At 33.9% G+C, this 16,282-nt stretch overlaps 1 protein-coding gene and 1 pseudogene across 2 annotated transcripts; both read left to right on the top strand.

Annotated features, from left to right (window-relative positions):
- Nucleotides 1–1,553: 1,553 nt before the first annotated feature.
- PRS (Homeodomain-like superfamily protein) lies at nt 1,554–3,256 on the top strand. The gene is made up of 2 exons (XM_086451079.1): nt 1,554–2,265; nt 2,790–3,256. Exons 1-2 carry the CDS (start codon nt 1,924–1,926, stop codon nt 3,042–3,044), a joined length of 597 nt encoding a protein of 198 aa, XP_086307205.1. The 5' UTR covers nt 1,554–1,923; the 3' UTR covers nt 3,045–3,256.
- Nucleotides 3,257–9,381: 6,125 nt separating this feature from the next.
- Nucleotides 9,382–16,279, top strand: LOC147395402 (origin of replication complex subunit 3 pseudogene; annotated as a pseudogene). Its single transcript, XR_015180724.1, has 2 exons — nt 9,382–9,644; nt 12,314–16,279. The product of XR_015180724.1 is annotated as an origin of replication complex subunit 3 pseudogene (transcript).
- The last annotated feature ends 3 nt before the right edge of the window (nt 16,280–16,282 follow it).

Raw genomic sequence — 16,282 nt, forward strand, 5'->3', positions numbered from 1 at the left:
TCGTACTGAGAGAGAGAGGCAGATGGGCAGATGACAGCATAATTTCAAACTCGGCCAACTTGACTCGGTTCTTTTGAATTTCTGATTGACTCGGTAGTTAGACTCATTTGGAATCTGACTGTTTCCAAATTGATGACGTGCTTCTCTTATACATTAATTAAAATGATCTAAATACCCTCAACTTCGATCTCTAATTTAATAAGTCGAGTTTTCTTCTGAAGTTCTTTGATCTCTATGGTTCATCATTTTAATTTATTCAACCTCATCTTCAATTCATTATATTTCAATATCACCTAATTAACCCTTTATAGAAAATCCTTAATTCTTGTATCTAAAATTTTATGATCTTCAACTTCTTCGAAAATCTTATTCATGTTATTAGTTTGAAAACACAGAATATTTCAAATATTCAACAAAATGAGAAAATTATGTGCAAAGAAAAATGATATTATCACATCATTGTATTATGAATAGGTAGATTTACCAAAACATGCACAACATTTCAAATGTTTACCAAAACGGTACACTATAGCAATTAATTCTGAAAACAGTAAATTTACCATTTTCGAAATTAATTTTTTTTACCAAAATGGTAAAAACAGTAAAATGTATTTTTTTATACCGAAAATGCCCTTTTTTATTTTTTGACTGAAATTTCGAAAATAAAATTGATTCGGTAATTTTTTTTTTGTAAATACATATTATTGTTGGATTACAGAAAGAGAGTGAATCTTTTTAGTTAGATTTTCATTTTTTTAAGGTTAAAATTGTAAATATATATGTAAAACAAAAAAAGGGTATTTTCGGTAGAAAAATTTATATTTTACTGTTTTTACCGTTTTGATAAAAAATATTAATTCCGAAAACGATAAATTTATCGTTTTCGGAATTAATTGCTACAGTGTACCGTTTTGATAATTAATTTCAAAAACTCTACCATTTTGATAAATTATTCTTATGAATAAACACCATAAGTAATGTAATTATATGGTGACTTTATAATAAAATTCTTATGATGTTTATCCGTAACATAATCATGTGGTAATATCACATCTCTAAGTGAAGTGTCCAATTTTTTTTTCTTAAGATTGTTGATTATTTCATTTGATCTAATGGAAAAGTCGAGTTTTGATAAGTTCCTCAGATAGGATAGGTCAAGTGTTCAAAACGCCACGAAATTATGAACTCCTAGAGGCCACAATCCAAGGTCCGATTAACCCTCAACTCAATCAGTTGCACATAAGACTTTTCAAGAGGGCGGTGCAACTGTGAAATTAGTAAAATATTCCTTTTCAAATTTTAAGAAGCTATATCTCCTTCCCTTTACACACAAAAACTTGCTGTCTAACTATTCTGATTTTTAAAGAAATTTTAATATTTCAACCCATTTTTTCATTTATTTTACTATTTTAATACATTATATTGTTTCATCGGAGTTCACTCATGACTCAACGAGTTGACTATCCATAAAGTCAAGATCTAAAACTATTGATGGTAGGTGCAATAGTTTTCTTTCATTTTTTTGTTTTTTTTGGATGGGAGAGAGTGCAGCACATAAAAGCCTCTATCTCTATATGCATTTTCTGTTAAGAAGTAAATTATAAGGTGATGATGACAGTATTATTCAAGATTCTCTCTCTCTCTCACACTCTGACTACAAAGACAAGGAGGAAAGCAAAGGAAAAGCATGGACTGAAACCCACATTGAATGCTTCTCTCAGGGAAACATCAGCATGACCTGCACCTTCAGTAGTACTTTGCCCTCTTCGTTTAACCTCTTCTTTGCCCCCTCTCTCCTCTCTTCATCCCATTTGTCTCTCCTTTGTCTTACTTACTCTCTCTCTCTCTCTCTACTATATATATATATATATATGTACTACTTATAGAATTTGAAACAAAAGAAGAAAAGTGAGAGAAGAGACGATGTCACCAGCAACTTCAACAAGATGGTGTCCAACACCAGAGCAACTTATGATACTTGAAGAAATGTATAGAGGAGGAATAAGAACTCCTAATGGCTCTCAGATACAACAGATAACAGCCCATCTTTCTTTTTATGGGAAGATTGAAGGAAAAAATGTTTTCTATTGGTTTCAAAACCATAAAGCAAGAGATAGGCAGAAACTTAGAAGGAAACTAAGTAGACAGCAACAACAACTCCAGCAGCAGACCACCAACCACCACCTTCTTCACCATTTTGAAGCTTCTCCTTCTACTGGATTTCAACAGTTTCACCATTATAACTTACCTCAGTTTCTTCCCCAGGTGTGTAGTAAATTTGAATTTTTTTTATTTAATAGTTTGTGATGGGTTTTGCTTTGTGGGCCTCCATATGATCAATTTGAAATCATGGGTTGTTGTTTTTAGTACTATGTTCTTTGCTTGATTGGCTCTTTAAGTCTTAACTATTAAGTTTTTAATATTTCCTCTTTGTGCCTTTCTTACATGTAAATATGAAAATTTTGAAGTTTGTGATATATATACATGTTGGTCCAAAATATTTCTCTTTTATTGTAGGACCAACATACAATCGTCTGATTAAAGAAATCATGGGTGGTTGTTTGTTTTAATCTTGATTCTATTTTTGTTAAAATCAAAATCATGATCTAAATAATAACAAAAAGAGTTAATCAGAGCCATTCAATCTTAATCTTAAATATCAAGTGCCATTGTAATAAACTGTAAACTGATGTACTCTATTATTCCTTTTGTTTGCCGTCAAAAACAACACACAGGAAGTGTAACAAATAGTGATGGTTGTCTTCTTTCTTTGTTTTTTGATGGAGTAGGAAGGACTTCAAGAGGCATCAACCCAAGTGATGAATTACACGTGGAAGGTGGATAATCCAGAGAGCGATGAGATGGAGAAGTGGATGAAGATGTACGGTCGTGATTGGATGATGATGATGGATGTGGGTCCAGCTCCTCCTTGTTACAGTAGACCTCTCAAAACCCTAGAACTCTTCCCCATTAACAGCACAAACCTCAAAGATGAGTGCAGCACATCCAAGCAGCATGTCTCCTTCTCTACTACCACCAACTAACTATATAGCTGCTTATTCTCTCTCTCTCTCTCTCTCTCTCTCCCTACTACTTCCCTAAGTATCTCTGACTATCTCTGTAAGCTATATTTATCAAAAAAAAAACTATCTCTGTGAGCTATGTTCTCTGTCTTGGTTTCTGTTATGTTATGTGTGAGTTGTCAATGTAAAAGACTATCTTGTCTAACTGGTACCTCAATTCTACCATGACATAAGCATTGTTATTGGGTTTTTTATTTATTTCTTATTTTGTTATTATTTTTAATTTTTGTGATTTAGACATACCCATCCACATTTTTGATTTATTTTTTTAGTTACCTCTATGTTTCAAACTGATGACATGACCTTGAAATCTGTCTTATCTCTAATAAATTAATGAAAAATGACTCAAATGTTCTTATCTTCGACTTCTTAGATAAAATTTTTTTACCTAATTTGCAACATTAACATTCAATCTATAGTCTTCAAAGTTTTTTTTTTATATTTTTATCATCATCCAAATCAAGATTCTATCTACTTCAACTTAATTAAATCTAAAAAACGAGATAGGATTTTCAGAGAATGAGAAGATGATGGAACTTAGGAAATTTTTTTTAAGGAAAATCTCAGAAGGGATTAAGCCGATGATCAAAATAGTAGAGATTGAACATCTTGAAGAATGAATATTACATGTTTTGAGAAAAAAAGGGTTTTTAATTTGGTCACAATTGGTTGAAGATGGTGGGATTTAAGTTAATCGGTAAGAGAAAACTAAGGTCAAGAGAACATGTCATGAGTTCGACAATACATGTTAAGGTTACATCAAACATTCACCAAATCATGGAGTGGTATGTCTAATTTTTTTTTTTTTTGAGTCGTGTTGGAGTGACCTCAAGATTAGACTTCATATTACACATCTTAATTGATGTGAAAGTGGATAGAAACCATAAATGTTTTTTCACTTATACCTGGAGGAAAGCACCTATGTTTCCCATACACTTCCACAACAAGGTATGCAGTATGAGGTCCAATATTGAGGTCACTTCAGCATTATTCAATTTTTTTTTTTTCCAACTTAAATCCCTATTGTTGGCCTTTTGGTTTGATTATTATTTAGTTATTTTCTTTTCCCTATTGTGGTTGGAGAAAGTTTTCAACTGCAAAACATATCAGTCCTTTCGACTGCAAAAGTCAGACTTCATTATTGATGACAAGTCAAGCCCACGTTGAAGACTGTTTCACATTGTTTTCTTGTAGGCCAAGAATCTGACGAAGCTATGTGTATATTAAGAAAAAATACAGATGCTCTTGAGATGCCTCATCATTTTTGAAAAAATAAGGTACATGAAGGATGGATCCACCCAAGATTGATTTGATCAAATATATTTCCGTCAAATTGACTAGTGTGAATCGACCAAATATATTTTAAATTACTTTCTAGAAATAATTTCAACCTTTATTTTCTTCAAAAAACAATAAATATTGCATAAATAACTTGACTGAGTTTGGATCCACTTGCATGACTTTCCAAGTTAAATTTTGATTGTTTGTTTGCAGAGAGTTAGTGGTAAATTAAAATTCGTACCTCTCAAATGTTTCTATATCTACATATGTTTTGGAGGAAGCAGATACTCTGTAGCACACGGTTCAGGTGGCAACCCTCCATACTTTTACATGTTTTCTTCACTAAAAATCTAACTTTGGTATTTTTCTCTCTTATTTTGAACCTTCAACACCTACCAAAAAAAAAAAAACCTTGGACCAAGGCAAGGCTAGAACACATTGCGACTAATGTCACTGTCACACTTTACTTGCTTGACGAAGCCTTTTGGATTCAAATCCGCACACAAATCCTCTTTCGCTTGGCACAAACTCCTTTCGATTTGTCACTCCAGGCATCAGGAAGATGGTACTAACTATTGGAAGGCCTATGTCCAGCCTACTCAATTAATCAAATTAACTAATCACCATACATTGAGAGTAAATATAATCAATTTGTACATTTATCACATAATATTCAAATGGAGTGTATTATGTGTGTAAATGATTTTTTAAATTTATTTGGAATGATTATTTTGAAAAATAATGTGAATTGAGGCTTGTGAGGAAAGATAATATATGTTGCTAATTGGATAAGACTCGATATAAATCCTTTTGGATATAACATATGAATCTCATGTTAATGATGATTGGAAAGTGATCCATTATGATGTAACAAGATAGTATCTGGTTGAGCCTTTTTACATACATAATTTTTGAGAAAGTATCACACTGAACGCCTAAATATTGACACACCATTTGATAGGTTTATACCATTTGAACGCCTAAATATTGACACACCATTTGATTGTTTGAACACTACTATCATGTCTGAGTGTTTGGACACTGATATACTATTTGTCCTATGAACATTAGTACGCATTTAAAACTGATATAGAATTGGGTTATATTTAATGTATAGAAATCTTAGGATGTGAACAATTACTTATTGGCCTTACGCAATCGATCGAATCATATAGATATCCCTTCAACAAGACATAGGTCATTGAAAGAATCTCAGACGACCCACCAAAGCACAAAACTCAAGATCTTTCAGAAAATGGATTCTTATTCAAAGAGTGCATAACTGCATGGATAAGTTCACGCTAACTCGTCAATTTGGGATCCAATTCAAGATTTTCCTTGGGAGGTATTGAGAAGGAATTGGAGCTCTTCCTATTCATTTTGTTTTTTTATTTTATTTGCTTAGTGGGGTTAGTGGTTAACAATTTCAAGGGGTTTGAACCTAAGACTTTGGGAACAATCTCTAGAAGGTCTAACTACTTAGCTATGTGATCCTTCTTAAGCTCTCTCTATTCCTATTTTATATTGCAGAGTGATTGAGAGTAATGAGCGGGAAACCAAAAGGAAAAGAATATTTGGAAGTCTAGCAAGAGGTATAAATGCATTAAGTTGTGTAAATATTGTGTACAATATAGTGGACTATGCAGTTAGGCATATAAATAATTACTTGTGCAAGTTCTTTTTAGTGAGTACTTTGTATGGAAGAAAGGTTTGAATGTATAATATAGAGTTTCTAGATGATGAATTGTGTTAAACTATGGATGAAGTTTTACAAGTACAAGTTTTACATAAGTAAAAAATTATAAAGGAAATTATGCTCTGAGGTGATTATATGAATGAATGAAAAGTGATTAATTTAGCTTGAAAGAAGAAACAAAAATTTGAGGCACATTTTGGGAATTCCATCCTATCTTATTGATTTTATGATTCACAACTTGAGATTTGGAAATCTAAATCTTTTGAAGTGACATAAAGTCTATGGGTGACAATACCATAGACTTGTGCACATTTCCTGCCATCACCGAGTTATTGATCTCATTGAAAACATGCTTAAAATTTTAAAAATAAAATTTTATAAGAAAAACCAATCTAGTGTGGTAATATAATTTTTCTTTGATTTATTTATTATTAATAATATAGATATTTTTGACTCAACCAATTTGACTTGTTGGCCATCAAGTTGACTTGACTTATTGGACATCCAATCCAAGTTTACAATTTTTAAAACATTGTTGTTAACGATCCAATCTACAAGACATTGACACTTCAAACAACAACAACAAAGTCTTATCCTGAATATTTGAGTTTGGTTATACAAATATTGTCCCTCCATTCCCATATGTCTAAAGCCGAGTCTTCTTGTTGGGTTTAGTTGGAATCTATCACTTTTGAGAAATTCCTTAGCATGAATGAAATGAGATGTTTGTTTAGGATTCATGTTGAGGGAGGAAATTTTTTATATTGACTACCAACCTAACGTAACCCACCTCCTTTATCTAGGCTTGAAATCAACAATGTAGTTTCAAGGGGACACACACTAGTAAAGTTGAGACATTGACACTTTACATAATTATATTAGTGAACGAGATTCAAATGCTTAAAGCCCTAGGTATAAAAATGTTTCTATTATGGTGAATTTGGATTCCTCCTGTACACCTTCATCTCTTGCTTGATTCCGAAAGGTGTAACTTTAGTGCCACAAATGTCCGATCCACGCCATACATTTCGAGGGAGGTATCGATGGAAGTAGAAATATCTTGACGATAGGTGGGACCATCTAGACATGTGGACTTGTACTAAACATGGTCTCCAATCATCGTTCCCCATCGATTTTATTTAATAGATAGCAAATTGGCGACTTTGCACATGGACCAATCACTTGGAATGAATCTACACCCCACAATTGAAATGGATTTCTTGGGATATCATCAAGTACCATAAGGTTCACAAGATCCACTCGTCTTACCTGCTTGGAGTTGAGATGGTGCACCAACACATCATTGGACATTTTATTGCCAAATCATAGACTCACAATGTTTGACGTATCATCAACCTTGGTATACGTGGTATCTATAGTAACCTTGTAACTGCAATTTTCCTGCAATGTAGCTTCAAAATTCATAATTCAATATGAAGAAATCTTTGTTTCTTCATTTTTTTTTGCTCCATGCTTAAAAATTTGTGTATCTTTTTTTATGTTATTAGTGATCGAACACCTTAGTTCTTTCATAGTTTAACTGAAACCTTGTCTCCACTCAGAATGGTTACTGGACAAGAGACGGCCCCAGCCAAAAGCCTCCCAAAAAAAACAAGTACAACAACAAAGCCTTACATCGACGCCTTAGGAAGCAGAGGTCTTGAGTTCGAAAACCACCTTAGGGGCCACCCTTAGTGATTTATCCCAGAAATTACTTGGTATGTGTGATGAGAGGGGATTGGTTGGGTGCTTAGAGTACCAAACACCTCGGATCATGAAAAAAAAAAAGAAAAGAAAGAAAGAAGACAAATACTTACACAAAAAATTTATGGTTGGCTAAACGAATTCTATTTCTCTAGATTCATTTTTCGAAAGGGAATTATTCTATTGTAAAAAATTCCATTTGCAGTTGGGTAATCTAGACATTTTCTTATGAGTTTTGATGAATATTTGAGATTACCCCCATTTTATTTTCAAATTTATGACATACCTCCCTTGTCCATGGCCTTTAGAAGAGACTAACAAAATATGACCAAAACATTTTTATGTTCCCCAAAATACCCTTGACACCCCCTTACCTAAAAATAAAAAAAAAATCCTCTTTGATCCTTAATTTATTTGACAAAGTATCTATGGTAAAAAATTATTAATTTTCTGTTCGTTGATTTAAAAGTAAAAAAGAGTAATTAATAAAATGGTATGACAAAGTGATGAACAAAGGGCTTTGGGTGTAAAATCGAGGATTTTTTGGCAAGAGATTGAAAACGGGGATATTTCATCATTAAGGTTGAGGCATCTCATCATTTTGAAAACATAGGGGTTATCTCAATATTCACCAAAACACTGAGGATATGCTTATTGTCTAAGATAATCCAATCAAATTCATCCCATTGTACATTTGGGGACAGAAAGAATGTATGTGCAAATTAAATGTTTTAATTGACAAAAAAAAAATAAGAATCAATATAAACCCACCAGGGGTTAATTGATATGGTAAGGGCGATTGGATTTGCTCCCAAGGTCATACATTCAAATCTCTATATGTCTCTCCATATAAAGTACTTATATTTAATTGTTGTATCCGGGTAGAGTGGTTATTACGTGTGGCTCATCAAAAAAAGAAAAAAGAATAGGAACCAAAGAGGTTTATGACAAAAAATCCAATTAATGTCTTAAAAATCTAACAGACCACTAGACCAAATATTTGTCCAATTGGTCGAGGTCTAGAATTCTAGTTATAGCAACATGATATCGTGGGAGAAAAAACCATATCCTTCCTAAATGTCGAAGGATCTGCGTCAATCTAACCAATATGATTGGATTCGACATAAAATTGATCTGATAACAATATATATATATATATATATATATTGTTGTATTTTAAACAAAATAATATATAATATAATTTAGGGTAGTTTACTACCCTTGCAAAAATTGATGATATTAGGTTTTACCCCCTTGTCCCAAAGTTGAAATTACTTTTTTGTTGATGATTTTTAATGGTAATTTTGATTTTTGTTTTTTAAATTATTATATAATAATTTAAGGTTTTTTTAAGGAAATTAAAAATAAGTAAATTTTTTGAAAGTTTGACCATTGAAAAGAAGGCAACCTTGAATTTCAGTCAAGGGTATCATTAAATTAGCCTATAATTTCACATACTCTCACATTATATGTGATCCAGGCCCAATCGGATAGGAATATGGTTGATCAAGAATAGATATGGATCCTTATCAGAACCCGAATCCTCAATCCATATCCTAATCCATCAGATCAGATAGAATTTCGGGTCTGCTCCTATCCATTGGCAGTGCGCACTAGACTTACGTTTTTTTGGCGGGAAGACTTCCACCCACTTGTGAGTCCTGACATCTCAAGAGCAACAAGAACACAAAACGCGAAGATCAATCGTTCCCTCTTCTTCATCTTCGTTAAAATCCGAGATAACTCGCCAATTCTCACTTTCTTCTGAAAAGAGGGCTTAGGGTGAACTCTCTATCGAGAAGATCGCATTTCGACAGAGACAGAGTCCTCTCGCCCTTCACGCTCCTTCATCGTCATCATCGTGAAACCCATTTCAATCCGTAAGCTCTCTCTAATTTTATCTCTCTCTCTCTCTCAGCTGGTTCGATATTCATCAAAACCCTAGCGATTAACTTGCATCAACTTCTCTTCTTGTCCGCCATTAATGGGCATTAAAACTTTTACAAATAATACACGTCTAGTCGTCCATGGTGACACCACAGAATCATAGAGAATCACTAAAGTCCATACCAGCCAGCCCTCTCTGGTTGAATTGAATTTCTATGTTTCAATTTTCGTATCATTTGCCTTACTTTACCATACTTTACCTGATCTATTTGGTGGGTTTAGGATTAGGGTTTATGTATTTGCAGGTGAATTGGGTTCTAGCTTGTGTGATTGTGGTGATTGAATCGAGTTGCTTGAATCGTGTTTATGTATTTGCATTCGAATTGGATTTTTAGTAATCAGGTCAACCCAGACCAACACCCACTTACCCATAAAAATAGTGATTCTCGTCACTATGCTCGTCCAATTTGTAGCGAATCAATTGAGGAATTTTTGGGAATCAATGATTACGATTGAGGAATTTTTAGGTTACACGTCTTGTACTGAGGGTTTGATTCATTTTCAATATTCACAACATGTTTATTCTGTTTTATAAATGCTTACTAATTGCATTTTATATAACAATGATTTGTTCTAATAAACCAAGAGTCATGTGTGGTTGGTTGACAATGAGAGCAGTTAAGTGTTAAAGGCTTGAAGCTTTTGAAATTCAAAGGTTTGCTAGGGAACAAGTTGCTCAAAATAGACAATTGGGTATGTGCACAAATAGTTTTAATTTGTGCTACTAATATAACTACTTTACTTCCTTCAATTTGAATTTTCAATCATGGTTTTAGGCAATGGTTGCTTGTTATCTCTGTTTAAAAAAAAAAAGTATATTGAGTTTCTGAACTTTGTATATATAAGGATGATTCATAAGTAAGAGAATTTTCAATACACATACGATCACTATTTGCTCCACTTTTGGTGTTTTCAATTACAATAACAGGGCACTTATTGTGTTTTTTGGGTTTTGTTTGAATCATAATGATGCAGTGCATTCACGTGTCTTATTTATCTAAAGTACTCATTCATCCCAATTTCTACTTACAGGAGGAAATATTTCTTTTTTTTTTCCTTGACATTTTGGATTCTCTACTAATTGGTTTCTTATTAGTGCTAATCTCTGTGGATTTGAGCAAAGTATCTGTTTTAATCTTTGATTACTTTTATTGCAATCGTTAAGAAGAGATTTGATTGCTTTCGTTTCGATTTTTTGAAGTTTAGATTTCTATAATATTGGATGGAATCGTGTTTTTTAGGGTTTTTAGTGTTGCTTTTCGTCTCTTTACTTTTCTTTTGCTGCTTTAATAAATAAGATCAATCACAACAACACTGGAAAATTGAAGAATGGAGGATATAAAATATTAAAGAACAGAGAAAATAAAATTCCGATCCAAAATGATAAAATAATAATTATATATTGATAATAAATATATTATAAAGCAGGTATTTCCTCTCTCTCTCATCTTCGACCCTCAGTGAGGAAACCCTTTCTTTTCTATTTTTTGTCAGTAAAACCCTTGATAAGGTTGAAGTAAGATAGATCATTAAGGTTGGAGATCTGGTTTTAAAGACAAACTCAAGGGCTGAAGTTTGAAGGTGATTGGTGTTGGGGAAAAAAGGAGGGTTTTTGTTACAGGTTGAAGATGATGGCATTTACATTTAGGTCATCTTTTTTTAGTTTATGTTAGTAGATTTAAATCTTCTTTGTAACAACCCTTTGATTTTCTACACAATCTAATCTTTTATTAGTTGATTAGTTTGAAGGTTGAATAGGTTTTAATGGTGAAAGTTGAAGACTAATGCTTTTGAGAATCAAACATTATATTGCTTTTGTTTCGATTTTTTGAAGTTCAAAATTCTATAGTAATTGATGGAATCGTATTTCTAGGGTTTTTGATGTTGCTTCTCGTCTCTTTACTTTTCTTTGGCTGCTTTAATGAACATGATTAAACAGAACAAAAATTGGAAACTTAAGAACAGAAACATAAAAATATGTAAAATTTTGTAAATTTTAGTTTTTCTGATGAGTAAAATTATTTTGAACTTGGATTGTGCATCTTGAGAAAACTTTTGGATTCGAACTTAAAATTCTTGTACAGAAAGTGTTCTCTAGACTGGTCCTCCAGAAGCCTGGAAGAATGGAGGTGTTGCATTGTTCGAGCTGAGTTGCAGATGGAGGTGTTACATCGGCCCTCCAAATAGTAAGAGATGAGGTGGCTGTTCAGAGAAGAGGTTTAGATTGCCATTCCAGAAATCCTTAACGGGTTATTGTCTTATTTGTTTAGATAAAACATTTATCAAGCTAACTGGATTCTGCTATCCAGTGTATATGACTGTGGCATATGGCAATTACAATTATAAACAAATTGGATTGATGATCTTGCATGTGTTGAAAAAGACACTTAGATATGTGTGCGTGTCTATAGAAACAGTTTTTTTTTTTTTTTTTTGGTTGTGTTGGTTAAAGCCTTTGTATTTTGTGATAAAAAACCAATAGATCAATATAAGAGTGAACAAGAACCTCGTTCATTTGGTCTGTACCCATGTTTCAAGCCTATTACTTGGCTTTGTAAAAGAAAGATGCTTAGATATGTAACCTCCAATTCTACCTCTGCAGGACATAGATAAGCATCTCACAAGATCTCTCAATGACGTCAAAATCCAGACGAACAACTGACTCCAACACTAGTTTGTTCCCAATAGCATCTATGGCACCATTTACAACTCCTGGTTCTTCCTCTCCACCTTCAATCTCCAAAGATGGTGAAAGCAGTCTTCAGCCTTTCTTTGTTCTTCACAAGGCATTGCCTCGAAAATCAGATGTGAAACCTTCAAGATCCAAGACAATCAGAAAGATAGATTTATCTCCAGCATCACCTAAATCTGCCCGAATATCCAAGGACATCGAGCGAGTTGAAGAAAACATTGATCATAACTATGAACAGTTGCGAATTGAAGCTTTTGATCTTGTCTGGTCAAAAATTGAGATAACTATCAATGAAGTTCTGAGGGACATTAACATCAATGTATTCAATGAGATACATGAATGGGTGCGTGAATCCTTTTCTGCTATTAGATCAACTGGTACACCTAGCTTTCTTGAAGTAAATTGCTCATACCCTCTTGTAACTGATATCACTTACAAGCAGATTTTTACGGGTCTGGTGTTCACAAAAAATGTAGAGTTTGTCGATGATTTGCTTACATTCAAAGAGCTTGGCATGCATTTGAAGTCTCATGGATGCCATGTGGTTAATCTTTCATCACTTGACTTTTCAGCCAAGAATGGGATTGGTGGTTGTCTTAAAAGTCTATTACGACAACTAGTTATAGTTAGCCCGGATGCAACAGATCTATCTATCCTAGCATCATGGTATAGTGAACCAGAAAACTATGGTAATCCTTTGGTCGTGATCATTGAAGATATGGAGCGATGCTGTGGATCCGTCTTTTCTGAGTTCATTTTGATGTTGAGGGAGTGGGTTGTTAAGATTCCAATCATCTTAGTAATGGGACTTGCAACAACTATTGATGCTCCAAGAAATGTGCTTCCGTCCAATGCCCTTCAATGCTTGCACCTTTGTAAGTTCACTTTGGGGTCTCCATCTGAGAGATTGGATTCTATCATTGTTGCCATTCTTCTAAATCCTTGTGCAGGATTTGGTATTAGCTACAAGGTGGCGGTTTTCTTGAGAAACTACTTTATAAGACAGGATGGAACTGTCACCTCTTTCATTAGGGCTTTAAAGATTGCATGTGTTAAGCATTTCTTAATGGAGCCTCTAAGTTTCTTATGCAAAGGCTTACTTGAAGAAGATAGTAAGAGTTTCTAGGTTGAAAAGTGTACATTGTTTCCCGAAATAATTCTTAAGTATGCTTTTGATCTTCCATCTTGTGAAAGTAGGGATAAAACTACTATAACTGGTGAGAGTTTGGTGCTTGGTTTATCTGAAATAAAGGAATTGAGGAAGGACTGGAGTTCTGTGTTCTTGTACTTATACGAAGCATCATAGTTTCATAAAATGCAACTATTCGACATTTTTTGTGAAGCACTTGATCCATCTTTATGCAACTTAAGGGCTTCTTCTAAACATCACTCGGGAGTAGGGAAAGATCTAGCAAAACCTTCCTCAGTGGATTGCAAGGGATGTCTCATTTGTCAGGTAGTACAGAAGCTAAGTGATCTTTCAATGGCATCACTGCGTCAATTGCTTCAGTTTTGGAGAAAACACACAAAAGAAATTGCTGAGATCCATGGTAAAGTGAATGAGTTGCACTCTATTTTGAAATGTGAGGTTGAAAACAAGGGTTTAAGGGGTGATGGGACAGGCACACCCATATCTCGAGGCTGGTTGAATATCGAAAAGGACACAATAACAGTGAATGTGAAAGTGGCTACGTTGTTGGAACGTATGGTTGGGGATTATATAAAGCCCATCGAATGTGCACCCTTCCATGAAATTTTCTGTTTCAAGCATGTTGATGTGCTACAAGCTGCTTTAATTGGAAACCAAAGGAGAACGATTCAAGTTGATCTTCTCAAGTCTCACAACTATCTCCGTTGTAGTGTTGTACCAAGAGTGGAAACATCTTACCATCGATGCATGATACCTCTATTATGTATACATTAGCTCAAAAGCATGGTGATCTAATCAACCTCCACGATTGGTTTGAATCTTTTAAATCAGTCCTCTGTCCAAGTATTAAAGGCAAACGCTAGATTCAGTCACCATTATTGAAAAAAAGAAAAGATACAAGTGAGCCTGAAGACGTAAATGAAGCTTCAGTTCAAGCATGGTTCTGTAAGGCAGTTACAGAGCTCCAGATTATGGGGCTTCTTCGTATGCCAAGCAAGAGGCGTCCTGATTATGTTCAAAGAGTTGCCTTCGGACTGTAACTAGTGGAGTCTTCCTAGAGGAGCAAACAATTGGAATGGCAACCACTGAGATGCTGTGGGATATTGTGTTTAATTATACTCCAAAATTTGTCAGATTGAAATTCAGGATGTGTAAATGGCATTTGTCACTTTTAAGAAGAAAGAAAATCTAAAGAAATGCCTTCAGGAGTTTGGCAAGTCATGCATTTCTTTCTATGCTTGTTGATTATTTGTTTTTGTGTGCTTTTAACATATATACGATGTTTAAAGATATATATCTTAAGCATCATCGATGGAAGAAAATGTTTTTTGTTCCTTATTTTTTGTAAGAAAAATGAGGGGTGGGGATACATATTTTGATTAGCCTTGTTTCTTGATGCATAACAGCCTTCTGAAGAAAGGGGCACAAGGTCTTATTGAGATTAACTAGTGATGATAGTGTGTATGGGTCTTGAATGTGTTTCTTAATCCTGTGAGCTTGACAAGCAGTGGAAGCTTGGGTGGCTGCTTCTTGTTGTTAAAGATGAATTAGAATAAATTAATCAAGAGAGATTCTATTGCCACACCAACTTTTGCTAACAGCACCCCAATTCATATGTAAATCACCATAGGAATCACACACATCTTGGGGTGCTGTTAGTAAAAGTTGGCGTGGCTGTTGAAACTCTTCAATTAATTTTAAGGATGAGTGTGAGAGAGATAAGAAGATGAATGTTTTGGATAACTTTGTATATAGGAATTACTGCATGATGCTTACATGGAGAAATGATACTTTTATTTTACTTGAATTTTAATAATGCAGCCATTCAAAAACTGATTAAAACCCAATATTTCTTTATTCATGTTAGAGTGTTGTTAGTTTTATTTGAATTTTAAGCTTTTCTTTAACAGTATGTGTTTTTCCATCAGAACTAGAGCCAACTCCTGTGCACATCTATGTCAAGATGATGATGATGATGATACAAAATCAAAAACCATAAAACCAAAGTAAGGGCCATTGTAGTATTGGCATTCAAATGAAATGGGCTTTACTTTTTTTTCATTTTATAGTTCAAGGTTTAAGGTTTTTCATATTGGTTACCTAATAGCATGACGAAATATGATATACATAGTAAATTTTTACAAGCATTTGAGATATTGGAGGAAAACAAGATCAAGATGGAAGAGCAAAGCCTCTTGGGGGTTGTTGGTAGTGGGATCCAAGGACTGTGATGAGAAACATATTATATTTCATCTTTTTTGTTTAACTGATTTGGTAAGTTCGAAAATTATATTAAATACAATTTCTTTTAAGTATTCATGAAGTTGTTTTGGGTTGCTTGGCATGTTGTCTTGCTTTTCATTTTGGAATAATTTTCCCCCTTTTTAAATTGCTGGTCTCGGTGTATCTGCAAAACCAATATATGGATCAAAGGAATGGAATCTAAACTACTTGCAGCAGACAACAGCGCTTGGCGGTTGCCGTCTTGAATCAGAGCAGATTCTCTCACAAAGATTGGTAAAAACTATTTACCATACTGGATATCTCTGACTAATATGTGTCCGACTTCTTGTTTGTTTGTACATGAAGACACCCACATGTGATATGTCTTTTGTTTGTACAAGAAGACATCCATATGTGATATGTCCTTTAATCTCTTCTTAAACTCTTTTCACCTCAATAAATACATCTCTCCTTGTAGGCTTTAACACAAGAAAACCACCCTTCAA

Source organism: Akebia trifoliata, chromosome 8 (assembly GCF_017979445.1).
Source record: "Akebia trifoliata isolate Shusen 1 chromosome 8, ASM1797944v1, whole genome shotgun sequence".
NCBI lineage: Eukaryota > Viridiplantae > Streptophyta > Magnoliopsida > Ranunculales > Lardizabalaceae > Akebia > Akebia trifoliata.

Excerpts from the sequence above, each read along its gene's own strand:
- PRS (XM_086451079.1), top strand. The coding sequence starts at position 1,924 with ATGTCACCAGCAACTTCAACAAGATGGTGTCCAACACCAGAGCAACTT. Across the intron at positions 2,266-2,789 it reads TACCTCAGTTTCTTCCCCAG|GAAGGACTTCAAGAGGCATC; the intron begins GTGTGTAGTAAA and ends TTGATGGAGTAG.